At 47.4% G+C, this 15,630-nt stretch overlaps 1 protein-coding gene across 14 annotated transcripts in view; it reads right to left on the minus strand.

The window, feature by feature from the left end:
* The window catches only part of AGAP1 (ArfGAP with GTPase domain, ankyrin repeat and PH domain 1), a 551,343-nt gene that overhangs the window by 264,858 nt on the left and 270,855 nt on the right, over nucleotides 1-15,630 (minus strand). For all 14 annotated transcript variants that reach the window (XM_082395530.1, XM_082395527.1, XM_082395538.1 and 11 more), the window contains exon 9: nucleotides 9,268-9,360. In XM_082395530.1, the coding sequence (XP_082251656.1) occupies nucleotides 9,268-9,360 (93 nt within the window). The remainder of the gene's footprint in view (nucleotides 1-9,267; nucleotides 9,361-15,630) is intronic.

Raw genomic sequence — 15,630 nt, forward strand, 5'->3', positions numbered from 1 at the left:
AGTTCATTTGTATCTTTTTTTGGTTTTTTGGGGTCAGATTGCATATATAAGTGATATTTTTAAATGTTTCTATATCACCAGTCTATAAACATAACTATAATCTTAAGTACTTTATATAAAATGTTTAACTGCGAACAGATTTCTCAAACCTACAAATCCTTCCACGCCTGTTTTATAATATTTCAGCAAATTTCTACATATTTCATTACGGCTGTCAGCTTTGGTACCAAGGGTTTGAAAACGTGGCCATCGGTACCTCCGTTAAAAAATAAATTCCCTGAGTGAGATGCAGGAAGGCAAATATGTTTTTGCTGCTCACATCTATCGGATACAATGTCGCTGTCTGATGACCTTCTTGGGAAGGGGTCTGTGAAGATGTCTGAGGACGCATCCGTCCTCACAATTTCTGGGGCCAAAGCCTCCGGAGTGAGCAACCGGTGGAGCCAAGGCATGAGAAGGGAGCCTGAGTGAGAAGCCAGGGCCCCGTGCTGAGCTGGGCCCCCTCCTCCAGTTTTTGGAAAAGTGTCCAGTCAAGCAGCCAAATGTCTCAGAGGGTTCCACTGTTGCTGTTTTTACGCAAAACATGACATTTAAAAAAAACTGAAGTATAGTTGATTTACAGTGTTTCAGGCATATAGCAAAGTGATTCAGTTATATATATATATTTTTTGTTTGTTTGTTTTGTTTTCACATTCTTTTCCATTATTACAAGATATTGAATATACTTCCCTGTGCTATTACAGTAGGTCCTTGTTGGTTATCTGTTTTATATATAGTAGTGTGTATATGTTAATCCCAACCTCCTAATTTATCCCTCCCCCGTCCCTTTCCCCTTTGGTAACCATAAGTTTGTTTTCTCTGTCTGCGAGTCTATTTCTGCTTTGTAAATAAGTTTATTTGTATCATTTTTTTTTTTAGAGTCCACATATAAATGATATCATATGATATTTGTCTCTTTCTGACTTACTTCACTTAGTAAGATAATCTGTAGGTCTATCCATGTGGCTGCAAATGGCATTATTTCATTCTTTTTATAAGGCTGAATAGTATTCTATTGTATATACATACCACATCTTCTTTATCCATTCATCAGCTGATGGACGCAAAACATGACATTTTGACAGCCCGTATGATTCTTCCTGCCAGAAAGTGAGGTGCTCACTTGTTTCAAACTTTATATTCACAAAGAACGAAATCCAAGCTAGCCTTAACAGTCATAAAATGCACTGCCTAGAGAGGGAGCTACAGGCTTAGTAGAAGGAAGTATTCCTGTAACAGTCTTACTTCAAATGATAAGTTTACTGCAACTTAGGAGAATTTAAGTTCAAATGCTTAAATCAGAATATTTCAAATACCACGTGTTTCCTAACTAGTACACGGAGCCTCCTAAAAAAGGTTCTTCCGACTCTCAAACATACGGACAGGAATAAAGTGGCCTCACCTTGCAATCCTAGGAAGGCGTAAGGCAGAAGAACGTGTAGATGGAGAGATGGTTTCAGATGGCTCCTAGGGTCACACAGACTGGAGCTCCTGTCACAGCACCGCTACTAACTAGCCGTGTGCTATGGGCTGAACTGTGTCCCCCCAGAATTCACAGGGTGAAGCTATAACCCCCAATATGACCTTATTTAAAGATAGGGGCTTTAAAGAGGTTATTAAGGTTAACTGTGGTCATAAGGGTGGGCCCCAAATCCAATACCAAGAGGAAGACTCAGCAGGCCAGGAAGAGAGTCCTCACCAGAAATCAATCCTGCTGGCACCTTGATCTTGGACTTCTGGTCTCCAGAGCTGTGAGAAATAAACTTCTGTTGTTTAAGCCTCCCAGGCTGTGGTACTCTGTGACGGCAGCCCTAGCAGACGTCCACAGTGTGATGCCAGGCAGGTTACTGAGCCCCACCTTTCTCATCTGTGAAATGGGCACCATCATATTTACTACTTCATGGTTCAAAGGGATGACACTGTGAAGCTCTAGCACAGTTCCTGGCACTCAGGAAACAGCCAGTAAACGTCGTTCACCACTAGTACTCTGACAGATTATAATCGCCCAGTGTCATAAACACTATGGGGATAAAGCAGCAAGGGGGAGGAAGCCCTCTGATCAGGAAGAACAGCAGCGACAGGCCCTCGGAGAAGTAAAGGCTGCTCTGGCCGGCCCTCGGGGACACAGCCTGCGGGCGCTCTGCCCCGGGGGAGCCTGGAGCCCTGAGCTCCACGCACTCAGAAGTCTCCCACCCTCATGCTGCCACTCAGTGGGGACGAGTCATGACTCCCCACAGCCGAGGCAGAGAAACTGACGCCAACACCCCTCCCCAGGGCAGTCAGAGCCCTCGGCAACGGGACGCCTCGGCCGTTCCAGCTTCCCCTCCTGGCCCCCCTCCTCCTCTCTGCTCTGCTCGCCCTGCCCCCTCTGCCTCTGACGACTGCCTGCTCACACCTCCAAGTCCAGAGGGACTGACCCCTCTGGTCCTCCCCCTCCCCTTCCCAGCCCAGTGGCATCCACCGTTCCTCCAGGGGTACAGGGTCCTTTCAACACACCTCCACTGCAACGCCCCCCCACCCACCGGTACTGGAGGGCAGGGGTAGCGGCCTCCCTGAAAGTCTGAGGCCAGCCTGGGTGGCAGGCATCTATCTTCTATCTCCCCAAGCCCCTGACAGAGTCCCCAGGGCGTGTCCACACAGGATGAGTGTATGACAGTTACAAGCCAATTGAGTCTGGTAAGAAATAATGCCAAAACCAAGTATCTTATTGATTCATCCACAAGCTTGGAGAAACTTAGCTTTGAGCAACTTCCCTCTATTTGTATGTGAGTTTATCTTTCTGAGCCCGTAGGGAATTGGGTTTTCATCACCACTGTTGAACTTTTAAAGAAAATAAACAACCTTCCGGTGAAATGAATCACTAAATCAGGTATCACCTCAGCTCCTGGATTATGGATACACAGAGGACACACTCAGTCGTAAAACGAACTTCCACTCCTGGAAATAACATTATGTTTGCGGGCTAGTTCACAGTATATAAAGTGCTTCATTGTATATTACTTTGTAATATACCCTCCTGCAGCCCTCCTGACCAAGGGAAGGATTAGGTTAAATTGCTCTGCAGATTTATATTTAAATTACGGACTTCGTATTTCAGTCATGTCATTTATTTCAGCATGTTGAGCATTTTGTACAGACCAGACTGCCATCCACCTACACTGGCCAAAGTGTCAGGGGGTCTGCCCTACTTATCAAAGACGGATGACGGTAAATTCCAACGCAGGCATCCAGATATTCCAAAGTGTGCCAAGAGTGCCAATGACACTATGATATCTGAGGAGTCAAAGGAAAAGCGTGTGATGCCCCCACCTGGCCCATTGAATTAATAATCGTAATTGGCTGAGCCTGTCGTGAACCAGGTCGGATGCAGTCCTCGCAGGGCCCTGTGCACCCAAGTGAGGTAAATTAGCTTTCAGAGCACCGGGTCTGTGTCACTAAATTACCTGCTTCTGGGGAGCTGGCTGGGCCCCCGTGGGTGCCGCGCGGAGCTGATTTGCCACATGGGTGAGCAGCCTTCTCAGGATGCTGGTGCTCACCGGCCCCTCTGTGGTCACGGAGTAAACAGGATCCCTTGTGGACGCGGCGCCATGGGGTGAGCGCTCCCCGCATCCTGGCACGAGGGCACAGCCGTCCCTTTCTTTCCCTGCCAGGCTCTCTAAAGTTTCGGCCCGGTCACCAATCTTGTTTCCTCCAGGAAAGCAGACGATGGCTGGGTGGCCGACCACCCGGCTGTGAACGGTGTCAAACTTTCCGGAGATGCTAAAAGTGAGCGGCGTCGGGTGGCTTTTTTCCTGCGGACGCTGCACCATCCACCCCCCCTCCCCACTCCCGTGTCGATCCCAGGTACCAGACCACGCAGGTCAGCGCCTGCAACAGGCTGGCCGAGGGGATTCACTCCAGAGGGTCCTTTCACTTAATTGACAACTGCTGCTTTCTACTCAACTGAGAATCAAACACATGTATGGCTTCAAAACGGCTCACAGGTGACCGCAGAGCGCTGGGGACAGTGCCACCCAGGCCGCTCTGCCTCTGATGCCCTGGGAAGGGCTTTCCTGTGGCTTCAGTGGCTGCAGAAAAGGCCCTGCTGTCACTGGCTGGCTGTCTGCCCCAGAGGTGGCCAAAGTCCATCAGGGTTCAAGGTCAAAATTAAGACCTTAAAAAAAGTCACATGAAACCAACAAGGACCTACTGTATAGCTAGCACAGGGAATTCTACTCAATATTCTGTGATAACCTACAAGAGAAAAGAATCTAAAAAAGAATGAATATACGTATATGTATAACTGAATCACATTGCTGTACACCTGACACCAACACAACATTGTAAATCAACTATACTCCAATAAAATTTTAAAAATAAAATAAATAAAATAAAATGCTTCCAACCACTCAGGTGAAAAAATAAAAAAGTCACACGAAGACACTTTGTGTTTGGTGTTTCCCTGGAGCATCCCAGAATTAAACAGCTGAGCCGGGTCTCCAGCAGCACCTCAGGCCCAAGTTCCGAGAAGGTGTGCCTGGGCTGGACCAGGCAGAGGAAGAGCCAAACGGAACGGGTGGCCCCTGAGTGCCTGTCACAGCTCGGGTCCCTGCACACACCTCTCTGCCTGCGTTTCTTCAAGGTCAACGGAGACTTGTTTCTCTCAAAATAGCAACCAGTGGACGAAATACATAGAAAACTTCTGAAAGCAGGAAGCAAGCGGATGCAGTGCTTTGCCCATGAGTCTCTAAGAACTGGCTGTGAGTCCTGCCAGCACTTAAATCTTTAAGAAACAGGCCACCAGGCAAGCGGCACCCCAGCTGTGCCTGACAGGCCCGTGCGGGCCCTGCTGAGGGGGTCCACAGGCACAGTGAGGGGTCTTCGTTGTGGCCGGATTTACAGGCAGGCCCCATGCTCTTCTGGAATCTCCCCTGCTGCCTAACCGGGAATGCCCACCCTTAGGGCCCAGCTGTGACTGTGGGATGGGTGTTAACAGCCGGACAAACACCATCAGTCTGTCTGAAGGGGGGAAGGACAGACCCCCACCCAGACAGAAGCATAATAAAGCAGGCAGTAGTTTTCACTCTTTTTCATTCTCGGAAATCCCACGAGACAACATTTAGGGAGGCGTTTGCTTGTTTCTTGTTTGTCCTCACAAATAAAATATACATACAGGTATTTTCAATTGTGCAAGCAAGACAAGATAAACTGACCAAGATTGTAAAAATTCAAACGTTCATACTCCAGTGTCAGTTACGAGGTGCGAGGCAAGGAGGCCCTGAGGTCTGTTTTCCCGGCGTGAACACCGGGGGCAGGAGGAGGCCCGGGAAGGGAGAGGCCAGGCTGTGCCTGAGTATCTGGACCCTAATATAGAGATGAAAAAACGCGGAAGGGAAAGAAAGAAGAAAGAGCACACAGCTGCCGTCCCCCAAACAGACCTCCCATCTGCCACCCACGATTTGCATGTCACCTTCTCCGGGCTCATTTGTACTTCATTAACTGCCAGTGACTTAACAAGATTTATGCAAATGACACCATAGGAGCTCCCCAACTCCCACTGCCATCAAGCGATTATGCATGTGCAACTCTCCACAGCAGTGAAAAATTAATACGTGACAAGCCCACTCGCTGCCGAGCCGGGCCTCTGGCCTTTTCTTTTTCTTGCTTTGCTTTTTAATTTTTATTGGAATAGACCTTTTTGAGGAGGAGGAGGAGGAGGAGGAGGAGGAAGGAGACGGGGAAGCAGCAGCAGAAGCAGAACTCTTTGAACCAAATCTCCACTAAGACCTCAGAAAGGACAAAAAAGGCGAGGTGGGCCCAGGTCCACCTCAAGAAATGGAGTTACTTTGCAGAAAATCAGTCATATCCTTGACGCAAAAGCTTTCACCGGGGAAGGAGGGAAGAGATGACCACTGCCTGCCGTGTATGGGCAGCTCCCACGCTGGGGGAACAAGCCTCTGTCTCACAACGAACGGACGAGCTGTAAAGCGTGAGCCAAACAAGGTTAAGATAACCCACCGCAACGTGTTTGATCTGTAAAAACACGAGTCAGGCTGCAGAGCGTGTTGCAGATGGCCTCACCCGTGCCCTAAACCGCCCCGGACAAGACTCCTGTGCGGAGGGGAAGACAGACCCTGTGATGATCACAAATCCTGGCCCGTCCCAAAGCCATCCCCAGCCCAGCCCCACCGGCAGGTCCCTGAGGTTCAGGACAACTTCTCTGTTGTTAGGCAAAGGGCCCATGAGCTGGGGTTCAGGGCCCCAACATACAGATCAAGTCCTGAACACGGGCTGAGTGTGGAGACACTCGGATGCTGGTGGGAAGGGCAGGCTATCGGGACAGGATGAAGGGACCCCGTGCAGCCCCGGACAGATGCGCGAGGACCCGTGTCCCTGGAGAAGCACGTTGCTGCAGGCACACATCAGGAGGTTCCTCTCCACAAGCAGGAGGTACTTCTGTCTGAGGTCAGGGGTCACATGTTTAATTTAAAACACATAACTTTGCTTCTTAAGCTTTCTGAAGGCTTTTCGCCAACAGGCAGTGTACGGCACACGGGCGTGGGGATACGGGGGCTGGGGTCCGAATCCTGGCCCCTCAGCTTCTGAAGATGCCTGGTCTGGAAAGCTTGCCCTACGCGGGTTTAATTTAAAAATAAGGATAACGCAGCTACCTGAACCGCGCAATGTTGAGGGTTCAGTGATATGCTAGATGAAAACAGCGTAACGAATACTAAGCAGTCACTTAGTTGTTCCAGGTCTGTAGTGTCTAGAACATTCTGGCAGGTGCTGCCCCACTGGGCTCCGTCCATCCTCTGTAATCCTCTTGCTTCATCTCTAACGGTTGAAGTCATCACTGAGAGGGTTAGGAATTTAGACTACCTCTAATGGTCTCGGTTCCTTTATAAAAATACAGATAAATCTGTATGGCAGGGTGCAAACCCACAACAGTCCGTGTGACCCACAGCAAGGCTCCGACGACAGTGTCCTGAGCAAGACTGATCTGAAAATCCGGCTGTGTTGGAATCTAAAAATTCTCTCTGGCCTCTCCACATCCCAGTGTCCCAAGGGACTTGATATCGTCCAGAGCCCATTTCACAGATGAGGAGTCTGAGGCCGGGCACAGAGTCCCGGGGACTCAGGCCAGGTGAGGTCTCCGGAGGCGTCTGGTCTGTGGCCACACGTGGGGGGCAGCTACGAGGGACACGAGCTACGTGCACTGCCTGTGTCACGATTCTCCAGAAAACCAGACCGTGATTTAGAGTTCGACTGGATTATTTGGAACATACACAACTGAAAGTTTCCAACGAGTGGATAATACAAACTTTACGCCGCACGGTCAAGCTCCATCGGCACCCATACTGAAAGCCTGGCCTGTAAGGCGAGCGCCTCCACAGAGGAGCCTGGGGGTCTGCCTGGCTGGCGTGGAGGCCAACGCTCCCACCCGAACCCACAGGACACGTGACTTAAGGCAACAGTCTAGTATTGAGTTCTAATATTCCCAAAGGGAAATGTCCCGGGACCAATATTTTAAGTGAGAGGAATAGAGTGGAATGCTTTTTCTAATTCTAGTTGAAACAGCATCAACAGAATGAAAATTACACATTAAAATTACCTTATTGGAGAGTTAGGTTTATAAATAAATGCACAAAGAATAAGCAACTGTGTGCTTGCATCTCTACAACAAAGAAGTTGTTTAAGAGCCTTCAAAAACACACATAGAGAACAGACTTGTGGTTGCCAAGGGGGACGGGGATGAGGGAGGGATGGATTGGGAGTTTGGGGTTAGCAGATGCAAACTATTATATATGGGATGGATAAACAACAACAACAGGTCCTACTGTATAGCACAGGGAACAATATTCAAAATCCTGTGATAAACCATAATGGAAAAGAATATGAAAGAGAATATATATATGTATAACTGAATCACTTTGCTGTACAGCAGAAACTAAACACAGCATTGTAAATCAACTATACTTCAATAAAATTTTTTTTAAAAATGCAAAAGTCAAAGAAAAAAAAAAAAAGGGAGAACAGCAAAGAAGAGGGAAGAGGACTCTTCTTAGTGGTTCTCCATGCCAGCCCACACACTGGCCGCTCAGCATCTGAACACGTCTTATGAAAACCTCGTGGACTTCCTGCTCTGGTCTCACCTGTGACGCTGGGGCCCGATCCATCCTGGCCCTCCCCACACCTCCGTGCAGAAATTGCCCGGTCCTCAGCTAAAGCTGTATTCCTACCGTTTCAAACGGATTAAACTAAACTGTGGAAAGACTCCAGCCCTGTTCAAGGGTGGTCAGTGCCAACACGAGTTCCTACAGGATTGGTGAAACTGTCTAAGCACCCGGAGAGGAGGCAAAGCTGTTATCCTGCCCACAGACTCCTCTTCCTCTGAAGCAGAATGCACTCTAAATCAACTTGCGTTCTTTAACAAACTAAAAGATGGCATTTCCAGAAGCCATGGTGCCGGGGCTGAACACTTATTTTTATTTTCCTGGGAACTACCACAGCCAAATAGGTCCGATGAATTCCCGTTTTACTTGAGACATAAAGTAATTTGGTACCCGGCTTCTGGGCTAATGAAAAACGATTCCAGGCTAGCAACATAGGCCAAAACAAATGTCTGAATTCGAGTCCTGTTGTGTAATGAGGAAGTTTAATTAAGGCCCCGCATTACAGCTGTAAATGTTCCCTTATATAATAAGATCTAAATGAAACTGAACCTAATCAAAGTTACAATTCCTTCATTAGCAAATTACAAACAAGAGCGCACAGCTGACACACCAGCTATGATTATCACAACTAATTGCCTCGTTGTTACAAACCAGCCTGAAACAGTGTTCAGATGTCCGTCTGCGAGAGCAAATTAGGGCCACGTCGGGCTACTCCTGTGATCACAAGGGGCTCTTGTACGGCGATCTGATTTACCCCGTCGACTGGCGGCCAGCGGCCCAATCAAAGCCGAGCTACAAAGGCAGCCTTTGAAGCCAGTGCAGCCTCCAAACACGCTCCATATGCAGGCGGGCAGACTGCACTTCATTAGATCTGTTGTCACATTTCCCTCTTCTTATTCTAATGATCCTATTTTAATACACACAGGAACCTCTTCTAATCGATGTCAAGTGAGTGACTTCTACATTCATCAACAGAGCACATCAAACAAACCTTGGCGCACGAGCCAGCATCACAGCGAGCAGAGACCCGGGGTGTGTCTCCAGCTACAGGGACAGGAAGGGGGAAACGGCATACCTGTTTAATTGGGATGGCTCGACCGCTCCCGATGCTGTCCGCCCGGCTCTCCAGGCCTTTTTTCTCTTTGTCTGGGTCACTCCCTTTCCGAGACTGCAAAGTAAAAATAAAGTTAGCATTTGGGGAAGGGCTGCGGTTCACAGATCGTGGAGGTGAGCCCCCATCTGCACGGTTTCTGCAAAACGCACGCCCAGAAGCCCTGGATGAGCTATGTGTGTACCCATGTGCGCACACACAACCCAGGAGCAGACTGCTGGGGCGTCCATCTCCACCGAGCCATCACGTTACAGGGAGTTTTCTAAACTCTTCTTCCTACTTTTCCACTGCAAAATTATCTTTTAATTCTTTTGTAAAGAGTTCAAAATTCAATTACTAGAAACCAATGGACCATACAGGAAAGTAACGCCCAACGGGAAAACACATTCTAAAGCTGTAGTTAATCCAGCCGAGGAAGAGAGGAGTCCTCGCTGCTTGTTTGGGAAACCTATGACATAAATGTATATATTTAATTAATATCTGAAGGATTTAAAAATTCTATTAACGTTTCAGCTGTGCAATTCAAAGGGACACCCTTAATTTGTAGCAAGGTGCCATTAATGTTCCTTTTGATGGCTTCTGGATAGCTAGAAAAGAGCAAATTCAAAGTTAAAACTAGTTTAAGATACCACAAAAAATAACAAAGGGAAAAAAGTTGAAAATACCTTTTGGGGCAAAACATCAGTACTCTGGGGAAAAATGAGTGGCTTTGTTTGCCAAGTTCCTGAACAGTTTCCCTGGCCATATTGTTGAGGTACGTGCACCGCCCAGGAGCGGGCGATCGGCGGGGAGGGCGGCAGTGGTCACCCCAGTTCGGAAGCCACAACCCCAGCATACGGTGACTTGGGGACACTGAAGGAGCACCACGGCTAAGTCTCCATCTCTTGGTGGCATGAGAAAGTGTGAGCACAATGATTTTCTGACAGATTTATTTTATTATGAGAGAAAGATCTAAGATTCGTCCTCCTTAATAACTGTGCTGACAAGTGACAACTCCACTCCATTACTTTTCAATGGGAACATTACTCACGCAATATTGAAAATGGAGAAACATTTTCATGTGCTTTTCAAATCTGGGATGATATATGAAATGAACAGACTTTGTGGTGTCCAGGGTGGCAGTGAGAAGCTAATGAAATCCAGTTTTAAAGGGTGTGAGATGGAGCCGCTGATTTTTTTTTTTTTTTTTTTTAATATTAAAGGGGGTGATGTCATAGGGCATAAGGGAGAAAAGTCCCCATGACGTAAACCCGGATGTGGGACTGCAAGGGGCACACGGGCTCCTTAGAAGACAGGCTTCTTCGATGATGTTAAGAAGCCGACATTTATTTACTGAACACCTACTAAGTGCCAGGCTCCGTGTGCTTTTTTTCTTTAGGATGCTAGAAGCCTGGAATGAAGTACCAGGAAATGAAACAAGCAACCAACAGAAAGTTGCAGAAGAACATAAAACATGACATTTAACCTTTGGGCTAGGAAAGAAATAGAGATTTATCAATTCCTTGTCATGAATTTTAGTTAAGAGTTGAGGGCTCACTTTTCTCTTTAATTAACTCTTTAATTAATAATCTGTGGTAAGAGCTACATAACAGCCTTAAATTCTCTTTTCCTTACATCTCAGTTCATAAGAAAGCTGGAATTTGAGGTTACTATTTGTAAAGTGAGATTCAAAGCTCATGGCGATGACTTTTAAAATTGTTTTAAATCAACAGAGACCATTAATGGTACTTTCAGAATTCTATGAATTCTAAATTTCTAAATCTGGAAATCCATCTTCATTATTCTCTATTAACCAGAATAATTAACAAAACAAACATTAAAAAAATTAACATCCTCCTCAAGGCAGCACATCTGTCCTCACAGCCACTCTGTCGTCAGAGCAGAATTTCCAGATTCCACGCGAAGCAGGATTATGAACTAAGCTCCGTGTTTGATAGCACTCCTTGAGATGAAGGAGGACGAAACTGAGGTAAGACTTCACCGCCAAAGTGTAACAGAAATTCCCTACGGCTCCAACACGTTGGTGGAGACAGTCACAAAACTAAAATTTCAAGACAGACCAGTGGTTATTTGTTAGGCAAAAGGGTTTGCTGTATCACTGTCTTACAGTGACTTTTGGTACAACAGGCTGTGATATACATCATAAAACTGAAATCCAACAACGAAACTGAAACAAACCCGTTGGACATAAGACACCGCAGCACGTACAAATTCCCAGTAAGGTCTCCTGATGTTTCTGCCAACTCTGAGACTACATCACCCACGTCCTTACGTTCTAGCTGAAATGGCTCCGTGAAATCATCAGATCCGAAGTCTCTCTGGGTACCGCTGCCTGGGTCAGGAGTGAGGGTGCAAGGCGTCCAGCCTGACACACAACCAGAAACCTAACGGGAGTTTATCACACCCATCACAGAAGGTCGGGGGGAGCCGGAAGAGTGACCGTGTAGCCTCCGCAAACAGTGAACACGGAGGAAAGAAAGGCTAGGATAACTCTCATTACCATCTCCTTCTTTAGAGGAATGTTTAACTTTCCCCCAGGTGATAAAAGAAGCTGTGAAGGGGCACCTCATCAGCTGCCTGCTTACAAGGACACGCAGCTTTGCTGACAGGAGCCCTCACTATTAAACAGAAACCTGCTTTCCCCTTTTTAACTGATGAGTTAAGTCGAAGGCTGCTGGAGCACATATAATAGGATCCACGCTCCCCTTCTCTACAGAAGACAAAATACCATTCAAACAGGTCTATTTAGACTATCAATTTTGCTGCCTTATTTTTACAGAGCGTCTCTATGAGCTGGGCTATGCCTTTTCACAATCTTAGATTACTGGATATGCTTGGCTCTGTTTCGGGGTGTCGGCATTATATGGTAAGCTTTAAAAAATACCATGTAAGTGACGCCAGGATTATAAAGCTTGAAAACAGGCGAAGCAACGTACAATTGTGGACACGTACTAGAATGAGGTTAAGACACGGATACAGAAAATAGACACCAAATCCAAGTGAATGCCGATCCCTGGACCAGGGGTCAGGGGGATGTATTCTGGAGGGGCACAGTTTATCTGTGACCAGGTTATATCTAGAAGAAGTAACCGCAGCAGTGGCAGAAAAATGCTTTTATTTGCTGAGTTGCACGGTGAGTACATGCATGTGTTTTTTTAAATTCCTATATGTTTGAAAATATTTCCTAATAAAACATTTGAACCACATGTAAATTAGGGCTACTAAACTAATCATCCTAAGTGCCAATATTACAGAACGAGGAAGTGAATGGAGATAGCCTTTGAATATTTCTTTTCTCAAAACAATGATTTTTTCTCAAAGAAATAAGCAAGATAGGATATAATTTAGCTTTTTTATCAGTGAAGTACTGTTCTTACCGCCAATATAACACATAATCTGCTACTACAGGAGAGACTTTAAGTTTGTACTATTCTGTAAAAGGTGCGTGTGATTGATTTTTGCTTATATCTGCACATGTGTATATGCCAACAGAAACATCTGGGACTGAAGAATGTTAGCCCAGAGTGGTACATTTACAGGTCATCAGATCCGAAGTTTATACAATTCATAAGCACGTTATTTGAAAACTGGTGTGTGTACTACTTAATTAACTCTGGCCTCTTTACGAGGGTCTAATAAATACGGAGGACAATGCTCCCTCATCTGGGCATTACCGTCCCAGCCTGCGTGGATTTTTATTCACTAGGATTGTTCGGCATATGGCACTTCTGTCCTCCTAATACACGCTTTTCAGTAAATACACTTTTGCCAATTTAAGCCAGTAATTACCAATAATCGCCAGGGATGAAGAGTCTATGAAATTTTACATGTTTAAGAATAGATGCAAACCGGTAACAAGGAGAATTTAGTGTCCTAAGTGGCTGCAATTTCAAAATTAATTTGCTTCTTGTCATTCCTTGGATGACACTGACATCTAGTGGAGTTGACACTTCTAAGATCTTCAACCTACACCACCCACCCGGCGCCACCACCATCGCCATCATCGTCTTGTTCAATGTGAAACCCAGTAATGACGAAGACACAGGATCTCAGCCGTCTTTTCCTTAAACGCCGTGATGCAAACCCGCCGTGAAGTTAGCTTCTTCCATGACCTGATTCCTGTTCCCGCTACTGACAGCCGAGCAGCCGGATTCGATTTCTAAAAGGGTGTATTTACTCTCAGACCATTTTCCAGCACTTGAAGAGATCAAGCACTGATCCCGCACAGGGTCACAGGCAGGCCCCCGCATCACTAGCTACATTAATTATGACATAATAAATGAGGATTTTCAGCCACCACAAGGATGAGTTCTTATTGGCTCTGGCACTGCCCCACCCGGCCTGGACAGCCGGGCCCCTGGCCTCTGCCCGGGTACCTGGACGCGGCAGCAGTGCGTACGTGTGCGCCACTCCAGCAGCAGGGAGGGTGCCCCCTCGCGCCAGTCTCCGCTCTCCTCCGGGCGGGCAGAGCCCCCCGGTCTCTAATCCGCTTCCCCTTGAACGTGGGTTAGCTCCCATCACACTACTCCTGATAGAAAACAGAACCCAGCTGCGCAAACAGCAGAGGGGAAGGGGACGTTTATTACCCGAGTTACGGTTCCTTTGCTTCTTCCTGCCTTAAACTTGTCTCCTTTGTCAGTTACCCAGTGGGCAGGGTCCGGGACACTATTTTCTGGCACATTCCAACCCCAGGGCTGCCCTTATAAAGGGTGGGGATGGGGATGGGCACGTGTCAGAGCAGCTCCATTTTAAAGAGACTTCCCGGTGCTCACCTCTCACCTTGAACAGAAACCAAAGCCAGTGGCCAGCAAAGGTGCCCCTTAGAAGGTGTCGTGAGCCTGGGTGTTTCCCCTTCCCGCCACACCCTAGAAGGAGCGGCAAAGATACAGAAGATACTCTGGTCCACGTTCGAGAGCCCCCGCTCCTCCCCGCTACGCTGGTATCCTGCTCTCGGCCCGGTCTCTCCGCATCTTCGGCAATGAGCTTCTCAGGTCCACTGAGCCATGAGTCAGTGCACAGCCTGTTCTGTGAGGTGACACCTTCTCAACTGGAAGACCCCACCTGGGCGTACAGAAGTGTTACAGGTGTTGGATAAGCCAGAAGTGCTGCTTAGGTGACTGCTGTTATTCTCAGTATGTCTGAAGAAATTCCACAGTAAAGCATCTTATTCATGTACAGATTTACGCATATCAGATATTCACCTGTATTTTGCAGACACCTAATTACCTCCCTCCCAATCTATTACACAGCCCTACAACTACTTTTTTTTTTTTTAATTAATTTATTTTTGTATGCGTTGGGTCTTCGTTGCCGTGCGCGGACTTTCTCTAGTTGTGGCGAGCAGGGGCTACTCTTTGTTGCAGTGCGCGGGCTTCTCATTGCGGTGGCTTCTCTTGTTGCAGAGCACGGGCTCTAGGTGCGCAGTCTTCAGCAGTTGTGGCACGTGGGCTCAGTAGTTGCAGCACACGGGCTTAGCTGCTCCGCGGCATGTGGGATCTTCCCGGACCAGGGCTCGAACCCGTGTCCCCTGCATTGGCAGGCGGGTTCTTAACCACTGCGCCACCAGGGAAGCCCTCTACAACTACTTTTGCTTATGCATTAAGAGAAATCATTCCATAACGTTAGTGGTGGTGAGATAAAAATGAAAGCGAGGCCACAGAGACTCTTCGCCCCTACAGGGAATCTTCTTAGCAGCCTCGCCACAACTACCATTGTTTCCAGCTCAGAGAGATTAAGTAAGTTGCCCAAGGTCCAACAGCCCCTGGCAGCGCAGGACAGGGTCTGAGCCTGTCTGATGCTCACTCTGGCCCTCCAATAGCAGCGTCTGCTAGAACTCACATGGCACAGGGCAAAGAGCAAAGGGAAGGGGAGAGTTGTGAGGAGGGGGTGTTCGCTGTTGGCAGTAGACCTTCGCACTAAAGACTTATCTGATGGGAAAACTGTTACGAACGTGGTGGGAAAGGGACGGGGGGATCTATCGTACTTGGTAGCCTCGTTCACCATCAAGAACGCCATCTTCAGGGAATTCCCTGGCGGGTCAGTGGTTAGGACTCCATGCTTTCACTGCCAAGGGCCCGGGTTCAATCCCTGGTGGGGGAACTAAGATCCCACAAGCCTCGCAGCGCCGCCAAAGGAAAAAAAAAAAAGAAAGAAAGAACGCCATCTCCAAGTAAGGGCAGTGGGTCAGATAAGAGACCTGTGGCCACCCCTGCAGAATCTTCCTTCAGTTTAAGCCAGGAAATACTGAACTTCTTTGCATCTAAGTCAGCAATAATCAACCAAGAGGAGAAGTCAAATGGCTTACAACAGGGCACCCTGACACTGGCG

The sequence above is a fragment of the Balaenoptera borealis genome (assembly GCF_965194805.1).
Source record: "Balaenoptera borealis genome assembly, chromosome: 6".
Classification (NCBI taxonomy): domain Eukaryota; kingdom Metazoa; phylum Chordata; class Mammalia; order Artiodactyla; family Balaenopteridae; genus Balaenoptera; species Balaenoptera borealis.